The sequence below is a fragment of the Passer montanus genome, unplaced genomic scaffold (genome assembly GCF_014805655.1).
Source record: "Passer montanus isolate IOZ18808 unplaced genomic scaffold, ASM1480565v1 scaffold69, whole genome shotgun sequence".
Classification (NCBI taxonomy): domain Eukaryota; kingdom Metazoa; phylum Chordata; class Aves; order Passeriformes; family Passeridae; genus Passer; species Passer montanus.
The window spans coordinates 2,250,584-2,268,942 of record NW_024372036.1 but is presented as its reverse complement, the minus strand read 5'-3'; the positions used below and the strand labels follow the sequence as shown (position 1 = coordinate 2,268,942).

The following is an 18,359-nucleotide window of genomic DNA, read 5'->3' as shown; positions in this document are numbered from 1 at the left end:
GGGGTGTTCCCTCAGCTCCTTTCACTCCAACCAAAGTGGTTTAGGCACCAGAGTGCCCCGTGTGCAGGACCTGCTGTGGCCTCAGCATTGCTCCTGGATGTGGCAGTGCCATCCCTGGGCTCTGTGGAGCCACAGCCATAAAAAGGCCGTGGGTTCAGGATGTGTAATGGCCACTTTTGGGGTTTCCCTTTTTTGAGGGGCACGACAGCAAAAATTCACCCGTTCCTAAAACACCAACACCGCCACTGCAACACCTGCTTCTTCACAGATCCAAAAAGCAGTTCCTTGTCCTCCTGCCCTGTTCCCTGCGGTGTGTGTGACTCTGGAGTGGCACAGGGACAGGGCCAGCATGGTGGCAGGAGGGCAGGGTGGGCTGTGCAGCCTTTGGGCTCTCATTGTCGGGGGGAAATGGAGCGAGCGGCGCCGCTCGCTGCTCACATTGCGGGGGCTCAGAGCGTTTTAGGCTGCTCACTCTGCCTGGAGTTACATATTTCAGGAGCTCTTTAAATAATAATAACTCTCCAACTCCAGCTGGTCAGTCATTTGCAGAGTTCTCTAAAATTTTCAGTAATTCTAAGTGGGTTTGGTATTTCCATAGGTTGTACAGTACCAGTGATTGTTGGAGAACAAGTGAAAAATAAATGCTTGAGAAATACTTTGAACAGTCTTAGTTGCTGGGTGTTGTGTTTGGGGTTTTAATTGAATGTTTTTGTTCATAATCCTGCTGTTTTTCTTAATTTCTGTTGGAGTTTTCTTAAAGACAGAAATAGATAATAATTATAAATATACAATATACAACATACAATATACAATATAATATAGACTATATAATATATGGTATATAATATATGGTATATAATATATAATATATACTATATAATATAGAATATAAAATATATAATATGTAATATGTAATGTGTAATATGTCATATATAGACAGAAATTCCTGTCTTTATATCTCTTTGTCTATGGAAAATACAATTCTGTTTTTCTGAGCATATTTTATTTATTTGCAGCAAAGTGAACCTAATTTAATTTCTGTGAGGAGAAATGAACTTTAACATTTAGGAATTGATATGCATTTATAGTTCTATATCTTGTAGATTTGGGAAAATCACACGAGTTCAGTTGTGTTTTAGAAATATCGTACTGAATTTCTGTGAAAATCCAAATATTTAAGGGCTTGGCAAAGATGGGTAACTGACAATTTTTTGGGATGATGTTAATTTTGAGATTTATTCAATGACCAGTTGAAATTTAAGTTAATACTTGCCATTTTGAGACTTAGGAATTTTTTCTAAAACCAGATATCAGTAGAAAAGAAGTCTTTGTCATGCCTGTCTTTGCTTTTCCTGTTGGAAAACTTTGTTTTCTGTTTGGATTTCCTTGGTTTAGCTCGGGGTTGAACTGAGCAGTTGTGGCTGAAGTTTAAGAAGTTTATTCTTGTTTTTTCTCCTTTTTCAGTGTTGTTTGCTGCTGGACTCCCCCTGTCCCCACAACCCCGCAGGATGATATGAGACTTGAAAGAAGACGATGCATACAGGTGATTTATAGTTAGGATTTTTACAGTGAAAGATGATGGATGTTCTTGATGTGCTTCTTGTTGCTCTTCCATTCTCTGTCCCCCCAAATGATGCTGTTCTAACTCAGCAGAATATTGAAGAACTTGCAGAATTTTGGAATCTTTCTTTGCCCTTTCAAAACTCTTCTGCAGCTTGGAAAACTTTTCTTTTTCCAGGAAGAAAATGGTTTTCCTGAATGGAAATTTTGTTTTCAAAGTTTTTCTGGGAATGCTTCTGAAGGTGCTGATTGATATTTTTAGGAAGTTCACCCATTTTTTGGCTAATCAGAAATCCTGGAAGTGCCAAGTGTATTTGCAGCTTCAATGGCTGATTTTTCCTTTTGCTGGAAATACAGTTCATATTTCAACAGAGAAAATCACCAGCAGTAGAAATAGAATAAAATTAAATTTGTCCAAGAGGGTTGGTCTAATTTTTATACCCAAATGCCCTTATTTCAACCAGATCTTTGGTTTGCTTGTTCAGCTTTAAACCCCAGGAAACCTTAAGGCTGGAAATAAAAAAAAAAAGCCAGGCAGATTTGGGTGTGCATGCAGCTCATCTCCTGATTGACAGTTTTCAGTTGCATCAGCTGTTGGTGCATAAACAGCTTTGGAGGGTCTGTTTACATGGAGCCTTTGGATTGGGACCAAGATGCTGGAAGTGGAGATTTCATTCCCTGAAAACCAAACATCGCTCATTCCACTCCCGTGTTTGTGAGTTGTGTGCTGAAAGCTCAAGTCAAAGCAGGTCTAAAGAATTCTAAAATTAGGTTGGGCAAAGGAGAGGAGAAGGAAAAACTTCTCCAAAGGGATATTTCATTTTCATATTTCATTTTCAATGTCTTAATCTAGAGGAGCAGCATTAAAAGTGTAGAAAATTGATGTCCCATCAGATTTGGGGAGCTCTGTGTAGTAGGCAGTGACAGATTAAAATAGAACCTAAATATTGAGAAAATGTTTTGAAAGCTTTAAAAATACTCATCCCACAACTGAAAGGAGAGATAATGTTATGAAATTGTACCTTATGTATGACAGTGTTTGAGAGAATTCAGTTTCACATTGCAATACATTATCTGATTTAAAACTTCCAATTTAAGCACTTTCAGTTTTGGTCAGAATTTCTGATGGTGTTGAGCTTGTTAGAATTATGAGCTTGCAGAATTGAAATGGATGCAAGATTTTGAAATTTAAGTGGTAATTCTGTCTCCTGCAGCCCAGATTCTTTATTTACAAGTCCCTTGATAAATACAGATGAAAATGAAGGACAAAGACCTTTATGCCTCTGATGTGTTGGAAGTTAAAAAACTCAGATCTATTTGCAGTTTCTGTTTATTAGGAGAGGCAGGCTTGGTGTGCTGAGGTTCTGAGAATGAACAAGTTTTGCAAGCCTTAAAATGAGACCCTGCCCTGTGATAATTTTGTGGTGCAGTGACAGGAGGAGTCATTTGGTGGCTGCTGATCTTGGGATCAAGTTCAGAGTGGCTGGGGAGAGCTCAGGCCTGAAATGGAAAGGTTTTGTGGTTCTTCAGGATGGCTCTCTTGCATTTTCAAAAGGTTTCTCAAGAGTGATTGATCAGAAGTGCCTGGTAATGTCTAAACTACCTTTGGTTAAAGGGGGGAAGCTTCTACAGGGTCAATAAATTCTTTGTTTTAATGGGCTTCACTTCATTGTCCTGGAAGCTGCTCTAAAGCCTTACAATTAACACGGCAGAACTGGGGAAACAATCCCCTAAAGAAGATTTTTTCACTCCTGCCATGGAATACTTTAATTTTAGATCACCACTTAGGCTGAAAACACAGAAATGTATTAAGGTCCACTGCTTTTTTAAAAAAAAGAGAAAGTGAAAATTTGAAGAAATGGGGCTATTAAATGCTGTTTTCCAGTTTGAATCACCAGGAGAACAAACTTGCAACACACTGAACTTCTCTTTTTGCCCTGTATAATATGTGGGACACCCAGCAGAAGGATGCTTTAAGATGCTATTGGAGAAGTGAAAGATTTTCAGTAATTTTATTGGGGATCTGGAGCAGGGGATCCAGTACACCCTCAGTCAGCTTGTGGGCAGCACCAGTTTGGGCAGGAGTGTGGATCTGGAGAGTGGGAAGGCTCTGCAGAGGGGTCAGGACAGGATCCAGGGGATGAGGCCAGCAGGGTGAGGGTCAGCCAGGCCAGCCCTGCCCTTGGGTCACAGCAGCAGCAGCAGGAATTTGCCCATGGAAAGGGTGCTCAGGCCTTGGCAGAGCTGCCCAGGGAGGTGCTGCAATCACAACTCTGGGAATGCTCAGAAACCCGTGGATGTGGCACCTGAGTTCATGGTCTGGAGATGGACCAGGCACAGTTGGGCACTGGTTGGACTTCGATGGTCTTAGAGGTGTTTTCCAGCCTTAATGATTCTCTGACTCCCTGTTTACTTGAGGAGTTTTTAGCATCTGTTCTGCTTTTCCCTGAAACAGTGCAATAGGAAAGCTGGGGTTCAGCTCTTCATAGGAAAAGCCAAGTTTGTATTTCAGTCATGTTGTGATAACACAGGTAATACCTTAGAATGTGATTAGAAAGTGTTTTCAGAATGGGAATTTTTCATTCTTTGTCCTTTGCAAGTCTCTCCAGGACCTTTTTGGAAAGCAAGGAACCAAACACTTCTGGGTGTAGTTAGGCTGGTGATCAATCATCCTACCCATATTCACTTCTCATGGTGTGGTGGCATCAAATTTGGGATTGTGCTGGGTTCCTACAAGCAGGGATTCATCTTGGTTAAAATTGGTGTTTCCAGTTGCTGTTTCTGCTACCCCTTGGCCTGCTCCTGTGTAACTCAGTGGTTGGTTGTTCTTTTTTTTCCCCTCTTTTTAAATGGAGATTTCTTATAAAAATAATTTGATTTTGTAACATCTTTCTGGTTTTGAGTTTTGTAGTCATGCTGGAGCCTAAGGAGTATGGATCTAAAAATACTGAGTTGTCTGATTTTTAAGCTTTTGAAGAGCTCAAAGCTCCTTTTTGTCACCTTTGTAAGAAAACAGTAACATAATGGTTACAGCAAATAATTCTCATCAACATGGAGTTATCTTGGGTGCACCAGAGATGCTGAGCACCAAGGAAATGTGATAACCTTTGTAAGAAAACAGAGTAACATAATGGTTACAGCAAATAATCTCATCAACGTGGAGTTATCTTGGGTGCACCAGAGATGCTGAGAACCAAGGAAATGTGATAGTGAAGTTTGTAAGACATTGGAAGTGCTTATATTGCTCTTAATTTTATAAAAAATGGTCATTTTTGGGAAAGAGAAAAAGCCAATCCAGTACTTTTCAAGAAGGGCAGTGAAATAGTCACTTCTCACCCAGGTAGCTGTCCTCCCCCAGCTGCATTCCTTATTGAAATACAACAAATCCAGAGAAGGGTTTCTGGGGAGTTCCTGGGCTGGGTTTAGGGCCTGCAAGTGTCCAGGTGTTTATTTTATGGAAGAACACAATGGAGGTGGAGAATTGGGCCATGGCTCTCATATCTCCTATTTCATGTTTTAGTTGCTGATTTCATTGAGCCTGTAGCTATTTTAAAAGATGTTTTTATATGTCAGTAGTGAAAAAAACCCCACAAACCAAAGCAGAGAACCCCTCTGTTGTGGTGCAGTCAGAGCAAAGCGTGTCCCTGGTGTTTGCAGCTCACCTGTGTTACCTGAACTGGCTCAGCCACAGCCTCTGGGAGATTTACCAGGAAAATCCAGAAATTCCTGGGCCAGCACTGAGTTATCCCTGCCCTGGATGTTCCTGTGCCAGGGGAGGTGCTGGCCCTGAGGTGGCCAGGTGACCACTGAGGGTCCAGTTGGTGGCAGAAAAACAGGTTTGGAAAGAGCAGAGCAGGTGCAGGTGCTGATTCCCTGCTGGGGCACAGCGAGGCTCCCACTGGTTTGATTTCTGCTTCCAGCTGGATTCTGCCTGGCTGGGTCCTGCCAGGGAGTTTGTGGTGGGTGTTCAGCTCCTGGCTGAGCAGATCAGCCCACAAGATCCCACCCAAATCATGTCTGGGACAGAGTTTCAAGTTTGAAATATAAGCAGCTAATGAGGGCTTGGATATTCCTGGAGAAGAATTATTATTATTATTATTATTATTATTATTATTATTATTATTATTATTATTATTAATTTTTTTATTTTTATTTTTATCTTTATTTATTTATTTATTTGTTTGTTTATTTATTTCCTTGACTATTCGTGGGATGAACCCCTGGTTTTCCACGGATAAATCACCCCCTTTGCAGCAGGGCTTGGTGCTGCTTTTGGGGGTTTTTGTGCCAAGGCAGTGCTCCTCAGACTGCAAGTGGAAGTTCTGCTTTTCAGAGATGGAGTCATTGACCTCAATGAATGATAACCTTGAAGTCAACAGACTAAATTAATGCTCCACTTTCTGAATTTGAGAGCAGCAATGTGAAAACCTGGACAGCTAAAGTTAGATTCGTGCATCCATATTTAAGAAGTTGCCTATTTAAAAGAAAAGGGGTTTTTTTTCCCCTCCTCCAGAATGGCTCAGTACCTGTGATATTGAAAATTGAAGTTTTCAGCCTCAGCCCCCATCTAAGAGGAAACAAAAATCCTGTTTCAGGATTTTGGCATGGAATTACAGCCTGGTGGAAGATGCTGCTTTCCTTATTCAGGAACAGACCAGAGCATCTAAACCAGAAAATCTGTAGATTCCACTGTTCTGATGTATAGTTCTAATATTGTGCAAAAGTAATTTCTATTCATTTTGCTTCCCAATACATGTGACCCTCTGTTTAAAACCTGTTGAGGTAACTTTCAGTGAAGTTTTAAATTGTGAGGTTTCTTTCTTGCAAGACTGAAATTTATTTCTGTTGCTGATTTCTTAAGAACAAAGAAAAAAATTATTTTGAACAAAACCAAATTAAAATTCAGATCAAAAAATGCAGTAATAACTATTAAAAATTATTTGCTTTTTCCTGAATGATTGGTCAGTACACTGAATGCCTGAGGTCTGTAATGCACATAATGCTGGAAATACAGAGATTTTTTTGCAGCCTTTAAATTCAGTGTTCCAGCTGGGGACAAAAAGGAAAGGTTCTCTTGGGCAAGGCAGCAGTGGGGTGGTGACACTGAGTTTGGAGCTGCCCACGGGGTCTCAGAATTGTGCCTTGTCCCAGGGATTTGGGACACCTTGGCTCAGGGCTGCTGTCTTGTCCATCCCACCTTGCGTCCTGTTTCTGCTGCTTTTGGCAGCAAATGTTCCTGGGCTGGGGCTGCTGGCCTGGGTTGGGGGTTTGGAGGGAAGTTTGGAGTGAGGGTGGGTGGGAGTTGGAGGGAATCCCAGCCCTGTGCTCCAGGGAAGTGCCCTTGGGTCACATCCACAGGGACTTCCTTCCCATGGGCTTGGCAGCACTTGGGGAGCTCCTGCCCTTTCCCACCTGAAATGGTGCTCCTGAAGGACTCCCAGGGCAGAGCTGCAGCAGCAGCACTCTGTGGCTGTTCCATGGAATCCCTGAGGCTGGAAAAGCCCTCCCAGCACCATGGTGCCTGGTTGTCCCCTTGTCCCCAGCCCGGAGCACTCAGTGCCACCTCCAGGGGACACCTGCAGGGATGGGCACTGCCAAGCTCCCTGGGCAGCCCTGCCAAGGCCTGAGCACCCTTTCTGGAGACACAACACCCCAAATTCCTCACCATTGAACAAGCTTGACTTCAAGTGGTACCACTTGGGTTCCTGAGCATGTTCTGTGTTGAATCCATAAGCAGGGCAGCAGATGTTTGTTCATAAATCATGGAGCCAGGTGGAACCCCCCAACCCTAAAGTTCTGTTTCTTTGTGGTTAGGTTTTAAAATACAGACAGACACCATAGGAGGGCTCTCTTAACAGCAGTTCTTGGTAAGGATTCCATTTATAATACTTCATCAGGCAGGTGGAGGCAAGAACTGGGCAAACATTGCTCCTTATTCCTGCTGGAATTGGACATTCTCACTTGTAAGGTTTGTATTTCTCTTTTCTAGTCAGGCTGGTGCTTCCTGTTCACTTCATCTTGTGCTGTGTGGTTTTTGATGTTTCTGTCAAACCCTCTGGCAGGCAGCGGTGCCCAGATGTGTTTGCTTGATTCCCAGCTGGGATCAGGCTGATCCTGGGATCAGGCTGCTGGATTCCCAGCTTGCCAGAGCAGCCCAGGACGTGCTCAGCTTGATGGCAGAGTTCTTTCCTGGTTATACACAGGGGAGGAAGTTCCTCTCACCAGGTTTTACCAGAGTTTCCATGTCTGAGAGTGCAATCAGCTATCCATGGATAGTTGGGATGTTTCCATCAGGCAGCTCCAGGACACATTGTCAGCCCTCTGCTGTCACTGGGTGCAGCTCAGACGTCATCCGAGCGGGTCTGGTTAGACCCTGCTGCATTTAGGAACACAATTAAGCTTGGAAAATGTAAAAGTGGGAATGCTTCACTCTCAGATTTCCGTTGTGATGCCACAGGCTCAAAACCACATTTGTTGATAAGCTGTTAAGGACAGAGATTAGATTAGAGAGCAAGAAACAGAATTTGTTTTTAGCAGTGACACATCAGATTTGAGGTTCTGACCTTGCCCTTGTCCTGGGAAGAGCAGGGAATACTCAGCCCAGCTTGGATCCATCAGCCCAAGGGAAAAGCCTGGTTCTGAGGCTGAGCACTCCCTGACACTCACACCTAACCCCTGGTGACTTCTGGCTGAGTTAAATCCCAAAATATCTTTGAGGACCTGGCGTTGAGCTCATTGCACACAGAGCCAGAGCTGTTGAACATCTTTGCTGGACAGGTGGAACAGGGGGCAGCAGTTTTGTTCCACACTGAGAAAAGAGATTGTTCTTGATTTCCTCCTTCCCTGTGGGAATCTGTTGGTGCTGGCATTTTCCTAACAATTTGGTTATTTTAAATCCCTTAAAAAACTGGGGATACAAGTAGAGAGCAGAGTATGAAGTTCTTTTACTGGTTAATTCTGGATCTTCTAACTGGTTTCTTTTTGCTCATACTCTTAACTTCTCCTTCACCTCATTGAATCCACTTTGTGAACAGAGAATCCAACCTCAAGTGTGCTAAACCATCCAACATTTTGCTTTTTCTTTACTAAAATCACAGAAAATTTAATATTTGAGCATCTTGCCTGAGTTCAGTATTTTGGGGTGACACTGCCACTTGTTTGTGCTCCCTCAGATGTGGTGGAGAGAGAACAGCAGATGTGCTGTGCCAGGAAATAAACAGAAGGATGAGGTCTGTAAAGGTGGATGAAATTTGTTTCATTTTTACCTGGTTTTGTAGGCAGTGGGGCCTTTAAATAGAGAAAATAATTAATATTGTGATTAAAGTCCACAATTCCTCAGGACTGTTTTGCCACTCCAGAAAAATAAACTATTTCTGGCAACACATGGAGATCCAGACATGGTTTTTCATCTTGGCTGTAACAGGGCTGACATCTTCATGCTCCTCCAAGGTCCTGAAGATGCCTAAAAGGAATGAACTGCTTCTCCAAGATTTTACATATTGGTAAAAGTATCTGTGATTTCACCTGCCTTATTAATGTGAGGTCTGACTTGCTGTTAATGCCCCTCAGTAGATCCACAAGTTGACTGGAATATAAAACTGATTTTATCTTCATGTAGGTATGGAATAATGGCTTACATGTATTATATTAGCTTACAAAATATAAAATCAATTTAAACATCTCACCAAATATATTTACCAAGTTTCTACCTTCCAGTAATGCAGAGGCTTTGTGCTAGTTTGGAATAAAAGTGGGAATTAGGCCCTTTGAAATATTTCACTTACTGAAGTTTAGCAGAAGATCTGAAAGGCAGCAGATGTCCATCGTAATTCCATTTACAGCTTCACTTTAGGTGAGTTCCAGATGTTCATGGCAGGCTCTGTGTTAGGCCCTTAAAGACTGTATAAAAAAAAAGCAGCATTCTGCTAATTGATTTATTCTTGTTTCTTAAATTAAACTTTTCTAAAACTTCCAGCTGTAAAATAATTTTAGAGTAATCATTTCACAATGCTGAGTAATTCCTGGAGACTTCCCCGAGTGCAGTGATGGATCCAGTGTGGAGTTTTTAGGGTATTTCTGGTGCTTAGAAAGGGATGTAAATAAGGCAGTGTTTATTTCTAGGCTTAAATGTTCACATCTCTGGAGTTTTCTCCAAAATTCCATTTTTCAAAATTGCCTTGTTGAGGTCATGGAATCCCAGAATGGGTTGGGTTGGAAGGAGCTTAAAGATCATTTAATTCCAACCCCCTGCCATGGCAGGGACACCTCCCACTGTGCCAGGCTGCTCCCAGTGTCCAAGCTGGCCTTGGGCACTGCCAGGGATCCAGGGGCAGCCCCAGCTGCTCTGGGCAAGCTGGGATGTTGAAGGGAAACTTTGATTCCAGCATTAAGATAATTATAATAAATAAATAACTGGGGAAAAAAATACAAGTTAGTCTTGTGTGCTTTAATTTAGACCAGTTGTGATGATTTTGTGTTTTGTCACTGGTGAGCCTCAGAATCAATGATTATTCCTCACCTTTAATGTCCTTGAGCAGGTGTTTGATAAGAGCATGACCCTCTTTTAAATCCTGCAAAGAAAAAGGGTCACAGCCCAGAATCTGGAGTGAGCAGAGCAGTTACTGGCCCATGCTGTTGGGGTGTTCTCCTTTCTTCACATCCCAGGATTTTACAAAATTCAGTTCCCAGCTGAGCCTCTCCTGCTTTGCCATTTTCCCTGGCTGGAAGGAGCTGTCTCAAGGAAGAGACTGGATGTGTGAGCCGTGCCAGCAGAGAGCTGCAGGAGCAGATGTGGTCAGAGATCCCAGAGCACAATTCCTAGACTAGAAGAGCTGTTTCCCTGTTGGTACCCGGAGCATTCCCAGCCTCTGGAGCCCATCCCATGGAGCACCTCACATCTCTGCTGCTCCCTGTCCTGGCTGCCTGCTGGGAAGGATTCCTGGGATGTGCTGGGAAGGATTCCTGGGATGTGCTGGATCCAGGGCTGGGATGTGCTGGGAAGGATTCCTGGGATGTGCTGGGAAGGATTCCTGGGATGTGCTGGATCCAGTGCTGGGATGTGCTGGGAAGGATTCCTGGGATGTGCTGGATCCAGGGGTACTCACCTGCTGCTTCCCTGCTTCCTCAGCTATTATTTCCACTGTTGTCCTTAAATCCTTTTTTCTTTCTCTTTGGACTCAGGATGTCTCAGGAGAAAATTGCTTTTTCCCCTCTCTTGTCAAAGCAAAAAAACCCCAGGGTTGTTCTATCTTTTGTTATATATACATAATATATAAATATATATAGAGAAATAGAACTTATTTTTTCCTGACCTGCAGCTGCAGGAATATTCTTTTGCTTCTTTCTCCCTTACAAAGCCTGGGAGAATTTTGTGTTGCTTTCCTTCGAAAGTTCAGCTTTTCTTCCATCTTCTGAGAAATTTTATCTGTAAAGTTGTTCTTGTCCTCTGGCTTGGGCTGACTTCATGGACTTCAGTAATCTTCATGACTTCTTTTGTGAAGAAAAGAGATTTTCCTCTGAAAAAAGAGCCTGTTTCACACCCAAATCAATGGGTCAGTTTTCAAGTTAGGATTCTGCACCTTCAGCTTAAATTCTGTGTTCAGCTTTGTTTTCCAACAAAGATTCTGGTAGCAAAAGGCCCCAGGCAACGACTGTTTGGATCCTGAGAAAGGCAAAAAGTAGTTGTTGTGTTTTTTCTTTGTTTGGTGTTTTCTTTTCTGTCTGGAGGCATGTGGAGCTCCAGGGGAAGGCAAGAAGCACAACTTTATTTTTTCTTGGGAGAAATCCAGGCTCTATAGGCTGCCATCCAAATGCAAAAATTCTGACACTTCTCTGCTCAGAAAAAGTGCCACCAAAACGGAGCCAGCTGAATACTCCACTTCTTCAATAGAAGGCAGTTTCCTTAAATAGAATTTGGGAGCTAACTTCGTCTGGAGCAGGGATTTGGGTTCAAAACACTTCCAGATCCGTGGTGACGTCTTCTCACTTGGAGTCTTTCACTCTGGCTGCAGGTATTTGGGTAAACACTCAGTGGATGTTCAGACACCTGAGGAATCCTTTGTGTCCTGGAATTCCATGGATTGTAGCCTGTACAACGTGAATGAAAAATCTGCTTCACTTTTTTTTCTGAGAAGGGGTTGGTAGAGCAGAAGGGAATTCTTGCTTTCATAGAATCCTGGAATGGTTTGGGTTGGAAGGGACCTTAAAACTCATCGCTTTCCCTCCCCCTGCCATGGGCAGGGACACCTTCCATGATCCCAGCTTTCTCCAAGCCCTGGCCTTGGACACTTCCAGGGATGGGACATCCACAGCTTGTCTGGACAGCCTGTGCCCCATCCTCCCAGGGACCATTTCCTTCCCTACAAATACCCTTTGCCCAGGTACAGGTGCTCAGTATTTACAGATTGCTTACAGTATTTTGTTTTTTGACTTTGTGTCACACTTTCTCCCATGGATCCCAGGTTATCAGCAGTATTTTTTGCCATCAAAAATCCACATTTTCCTCGATACCAGATTAGCAGTAGCTCTGTCTTCCCAAGAAGCTGCCCATACCCATTAGGAAGATGGTTAATCTCCCTCCTGGGCAAGCCTTTTGATCAATTTAGAGAAAAGTGAATCGGTGTCTTCTGAGCAAGTCTGGGTAGCAGCTCCTTAAACAAAGCAGTGTGGGCTGCTTTCAACATCAGCTCCTAATGAATCATGGGAATTTCATCAAAGACCAGGTAATTAGACAGGTACTGCACCTTTGGATTAATGGCACCTCTAACAGAGGCCTGGCTTTCCTCATTCAAAGATAGGAACTGATCAGTTTTGGAGAACAAGAAATGCCTCAGGATGTTTTTGGAAGCATCTGGACAAGATGCTCCATGGAGAAGCATTGCTGTGCTCAGCTTTGGAGAGTCAGGGGGTCTTTTCTCCAGCCCTTTCTGGGGTCCTCAACACAGTTACAAGGGAAGGGACAATCCCAGGAAATTCCAGGTGTGACTCTGTGCCTGATGTGCTTCTGGCCCTCAGGAGTGAAATCCTGTGAGCTGGGAACACAAAATTACTCTGGTGTGTGAACTCCCCAGGGGACAGGAGGCTCTGCTCACAGGGAACAGGGACAGGACAAGAGGAAAAGACCTCAAGCTGTGCCAGGGGAGGCTTGGGTTGGACACCTGGAGGAATTTCTTCACTGAAAGGGTTGTTAAACATTGGTGTTCAGGATTTTCCAGTCCCACCATCACCCAGCAGCACCAGCATCACCCCAACCCTGTCCCCAAGGGCCACATCCAGGCTCCTCCTGAAGACTCCCAGAGACTCCACCACCTCCCTGAGCAGCTCATCCCGAGGCCTGACCACTCTTGCATGGAAAGGTTTTCCTGATATCCAATCACAACCTCCCCTGGCAAAATCATTTCAACCTTGATGATCTTTTGAAGCAGTGGAGTGTTGGCTAAAGGTGCAATGCCATGACCCCTGAAGGGTCTGCCATGCTTTCCTCTCATAAATGATGGCAAAGACAGTTTTCCACCTCTGTCCACTCCCTCTTGTTTGCAGAGATGTTGGGAAGTCTCCCTTTTGTGGGGCAGAAAAAGAAGGGAAGTTCTCTCTGGCACCTTCTGCTTGGACACGGTTGGGCTCTCTGGAGCTGCTGAAAAATCACAGCAATCCCACAAATTCCCAAAGAAGTCTTGAGGAGCTGTGTGAGCTTGAGTGACATTTGGAAGCAGTTCTGTGCTCTCTTGGCCAGCAGGGCCAGAGAAAACACCGTGGTGCTTTCAACCCAGATGCTTTGGCAGAGCCCAGCCTCGAGTGTCGCCACTGCTTGGCAGAACAAGTGGTGCTGCAGAACAGGAGCAGGTGCCTTGGGCTTTTCCTGCTCCTCCTGCACCAAGGCCCTGCTTTCTGCAGAGCCTTTGGAGCACGAGAAACAATATTGCTCTTTCTTCCTGGTAAGGCTTTTCAGCTCTTGAATGGACTTGCTGAAAAGTTGGGCTCTGTGGCAGTGATGAGAATAATGAGTTACGTGGCTCTTGTTGTCTTTGACAGACAGAGGTGGCAGATCCTGGCCGTTTTGAACTTTCTCCTCCAAATTCATGGAATCACAAGATGGTTTGAGTTGGGAGGGACCTTAAAGCCCATCCAGCTCCACCCCTGCCATGGCAGGGACACCTTCCACTGTGCCAGGCTGCTCCAAGCCCCAGTGTCCAAGCTGGCCTTGGGCACTGCCAGGGATCCAGGGGCAGCCACAGCTGCTCTGGCAATTCCATCCCATCACCTTGAGGACTGTTTGACAACTTCCCTCAGTGATGTCCTGCTGGGGGTGACATTTCTTTGGAGTGGCATTTCTTTGTGGTTTGAGTTGGGAGGGACCTTAAAGCCTATCCAGCTCCACCCCTGCCATGGCAGGGACACCTTCCACTGTGCCAGGCTGCTCCAAGCCCCAGTGTCCAAGCTGGCCTTGGGCACTGCCAGGGATCCAGGGGCAGCCACAGCTGCTCTGGCAATTCCATCCCATCACCTTGAGGACTGTTTGACAACTTCCCTCAGTGATGTCCTGCTGGGGGTGACATTTCTTTGGAGTGGCATTTCTTTGGAGTGATACTTCTTTGAGGTGGCATTTCTTTGCACCCCTTCTCAATCATCTCAGCCTGGCACAGCCCTCACTCCAGTGAGTTTTCACTCATGGCAGGAGGGCACTTCCAACTTCTTCCCTCTCGTTTCAGCATCTGCCTGCCAGGGAAGAGCCAGGCTGTTCCCAGACTCATCCTCACGTGTGTGTTTGCAGAGTCCTGCCTGTGCCATTCATGGAGCTGGGTGTTCTGTTCCCTCAGAACACTTTGAAAGCCTCAGTGCTGAAGCTTTGAAGCTCACTGATACCTCAATGTTTAAATAAAGAGTTTGTGTGTTACTATTTCACTTTTCTTGACTTGCAGTGACTTCAGCCTTGGTGACATGACTTTGTAGGAGGTCGTGGTTCCTTTGCATTGCAGGACAGTCATGTCTGGTGCCCATAAATGTGGTTTTCACAGCGTCCTCAGGAACTGGGAACATTCCCTGACCAGGCCAGGGCACAGTTTTGTTTGAATTAAAAGCCTTTAGGGGTTAGAACTTCATTAACATTTCTGCTATGAACAGGACTTGGTGATCTTTTCCCAGAACACAGTTGTTGGCTGAACCTTGAGGATTTCCTTCTGTGTTTGGTGTTTAGATCCTGTAAATAATTTTCCATCATCACCTTTCCTTGGGAATATCCAACTCTCTTTCCTCAGGTGGAATGGTTCCTCTGCACCTCTCTGGAGATGAGGAAACACAACACAAACCATGGCAAATAATCTGGTCAGCTTCTTCTTGGTGTAGGTTATGGATCCTTCAGGAAATGCTGCAATGATTCCTTCCCTCCCTGCACCCCTTGGAAGTCAGCTGCTTGTTTGGGTGGCCCACGTGGATGCTGCAGGTGCAGTGACAGGCAGCTCTCAGGAGCTTGTTCTGGGAATTGACATTCCAGAAAAACCAGAGACTGCTGGAAGGAGAGGCTCAGATGTTCCAGCCAGAGCAGGGTGTCTTTGCTTTGTGCATCTTCCACGATGTCCCTCAGGGGACAGGTGGCACTTCTTGGGAAGGAGGAGCCCAGTCATGGCAAATGGGGGCTTTTGTAACTGGGAATCAGATTTCTGGAGCAGATCAGCTGAGGGAAAGCAGTGTTAGGGTGGGATATTGGGAATTAGGAATTGCTCCCTGGCAGGGGCTGGGATGGAATTCCCAGAGCAGCTGTGGCTGCCCCTGGATCCCTGGTTGGACACTGGGGCTGGAGCAGCCTGGGACAGTGGGAGGTGACCCTGCCATGGCAGGGGTGGAAATGGATGATTTTTGAGATCCCTTCCAACCCAAACCATTCTAGGATTCTCTAAGATGCAGACAAAATTTATTTTTAAAAATTTGCACAACTCTGATACTTGGGTAGTGTCGCTCTTGTTGTTATTATTAGTGTGAACAAAACCCCAATTTTCATAGTTAGCTTTAATACTTACTCCTTAGTTTATGCTAGAAACAGTAAAGCTTTATAAGGAAAAATGCAAGTTACATTTCAAAAATAATTTTCTTAAATCACAGTATTATCCTAATGGAATAATGATTTTTTGTTTGTTTTGTGGATGGTTTTTGTTGTTATGTTTTAAATTTTTCTTGCTTGAAATTTGTGTTACTTTAGAGAAATCAATGCAGTTTACAGTGAGCCCCACTTTGGGGTGATATTGTTTGGATTAGTGAAGGTTTTGGTGGTTTCCAGCTGGAAGCACAGATCCAACCACACTTCAGGTTTTTTTCTCCTTAAAAGCTGCTACTTCAAGGTGAGACAAATCAAAATAAGTAATTGCTTAAACTTGAAAGTTTATGTACTAAATACAGGAATTACTACAAAGGCAGGAAGTTGGGCTTTCAAATGAGTGCTTTGGAGTAGTGAGGTTTGACTGGACTTGTCAACCTCCTTGCCTGGATTTATTTCTGATCTTTTTAAACATTTTTTTTTATTTTCTGTGATGGGCACTAAGCTGGATATGGAAATATTGAAACTTTTTACTGGGGAATGATTTATTGTTTAGTGACTTGGGAACTCTGAGTGGAGTTTGTCAGGACTGGCTGTAAAATGCAGATGTCAGAATATCAGTTATCAAATCATTGACAAAGCAGCAGAAAAATGGTTTAGGTGCAGTTCACAACCTGTGAGGATTTTAGGGAACAGTTCTGGTGCTTCTAGGCAACTTTGGAGTGAGGAAAAAACCTGGAATGTTATCTTATGAACTGTGATATGGATTCATAAGGACAGCGTGCCTAAGAGTTTTAAAGTATTCTGGTTTTTAGGAACTCCATCAGACTTTGTTTTATTAATAGAAAATATTCTGGTTTTTAGGAGCTCCATCAGAATTTGTGTTATTAATTCAAAATATTCTGGTTTATAGGAACTCTGTCAGAATTTGTGTTATTAATACAGAGTATCAAAGCAGTGCAATGTCTTCAAATGCAACAGAACTGCTCTGTAGCTAAAATTTAAGTGCTATAAATTTCTCTTGGAGTGACATGAATTACTTCAAAATCATCCATGAAATCAGCCAGCGAGGGAATTCCCTGGAATCATCACACCAGCAGCTTCCCCATAACTGAGGTGGAATTTATAATGGTGGATATTTTTTTGTAGTTCACTTTTTCACTTAAAAAGCCTCTGCGTGTGCATGTTGGTCCTTAAAGGTGTGTGCCAAGTTAACAGCAATCTCAAATCCAATCTCAAAACTCCCAAACTCTACAGCCAGTTTGGGATTAGTAAAGGAAAAAATACTTTTAATATCAATAGGGCTGTGCAAGTCCTGCAAGTGGAAGGAGGGGACAGCCCAAATTCTCAAAATACACACTTGCCCACGTGCCAAGTTATTTTATTTTTACAGTTGGTTTTATTTTAAATTTGTCATTGCTGTGTTAGATGAAATCCACCTTTATTTATGGCAGACACCAGAGCTGGGTGGATGTCACCCAGTGAAATAGTTGGAAAATACATGGGATTATTTAACAGAGTTAAAAAGATTCTGCATCAATTCCTCACCCTGCCTGTATTCAAACTACAAAAGTACTTTGAGATCCTCCCCCTCTCTCCTGAAAGCTGTTCTCTTTGGTCAGGTATTGAATAATTTATATCATGTGAGACTCTTGCACATGATGTATTCATCCCTTGTTTAGCGCTTACATTCATGGTTTGGCATGCTGGCTGTACATTGATATGGGAGATGCTTCCCATTTTTTCTCTACCAACTGTTTAAATATATCTTGTGCCTCAGTAACTACAAATGGGAAATAGAATAATTCAAGTAATTTCCCTTGATGGGTTTGATGCGTAGCAAAAGATTTCTTTTTAAATTTTTTTAAAAATATATCTGTTTGTACAAAAGGAAAGCTTTAAAAGTGATGCTGATATTTATGCTAACTTTCTGTTCAGCTGGAAATGCCGGGTATTGATTTGGGATAAAATATTGGGTGTTTTTCACCTCTCGTGCGGCTTGACGTGCTGCCATGCAGCAGGTAATTTATTCCATCTCTAATTAGTTTTGCGTTGCAAACTGCAAATTGTGAGTAATGTTCTTGGGGGGTGGGGGAAGGAGGAGGCGCTGCACCAACACGAGGAACTCTGGCTGAGGTGCTGATAAAAGTCTTTCCCTGCAAGGCCGGCGGGGCAGCCCAGCACGGGATCAGTGCTGCCCGGGCCCGGCCCGGCCGGATTGCTCGGGAAATCTCCTCAGCCCTGGTCAGGTAACGCAGGGGCTGCGAGATGAGCACAAAATACATGAAATAAATGAGTTCCAAAAGCTGCCAGCAGATAAAGAATGGGCGGCAGTGGTTTGTGGGGTGTGTAGGGCACACACACTGAGTGAGGGAGTTGCTGGTGGGTTAGGGCACACAGGGAGAGATTCAGGAGCTTCACTGAGGGAGCTGCTGGTGTTCCAGGGCATGGAAGGAGATGTTTCAGTAGTTTCACTAGTACTAAAATGTCCAAAATTAAGTTGTTGAATGAGGGAGAGGTTTCAGGAGCTTCACTGAGGGAGCTGCTGGTGTTTTAAGGTATGGAAGGAGGTATTTCAGTAGTTTCACTACTGCTAAAATGTCCAAAATGAAGTTATTGAATGAGGGAAAGATTTCAGGAGCTTCACTGAGAGAGTTGCTGGTGTTTTGGGGCATGGAAGGAGATGTTTCAGTAGTTTTCACTACTGCTAAAATGTCCAAAATGAAGTTACTGAATGAGGGAGAGGTTTCAGGAGCTTCACTGAGAGAGTTGC

The 18,359-nt window shown here is 43.8% G+C and overlaps 1 protein-coding gene across 3 annotated transcripts in view; it reads left to right on the top strand.

The window, feature by feature from the left end:
• DYRK1A (dual specificity tyrosine phosphorylation regulated kinase 1A) overlaps window positions 1-18,359 on the top strand; it is a 72,685-nt gene that overhangs the window by 22,737 nt on the left and 31,589 nt on the right. For all 3 annotated transcript variants that reach the window (XM_039729365.1, XM_039729364.1, XM_039729363.1), the window contains one exon: window positions 1,465-1,543. In XM_039729365.1, the coding sequence (XP_039585299.1) occupies window positions 1,534-1,543 (10 nt within the window). In that variant the 5' untranslated portion in view covers window positions 1,465-1,533. The remainder of the gene's footprint in view (window positions 1-1,464; window positions 1,544-18,359) is intronic.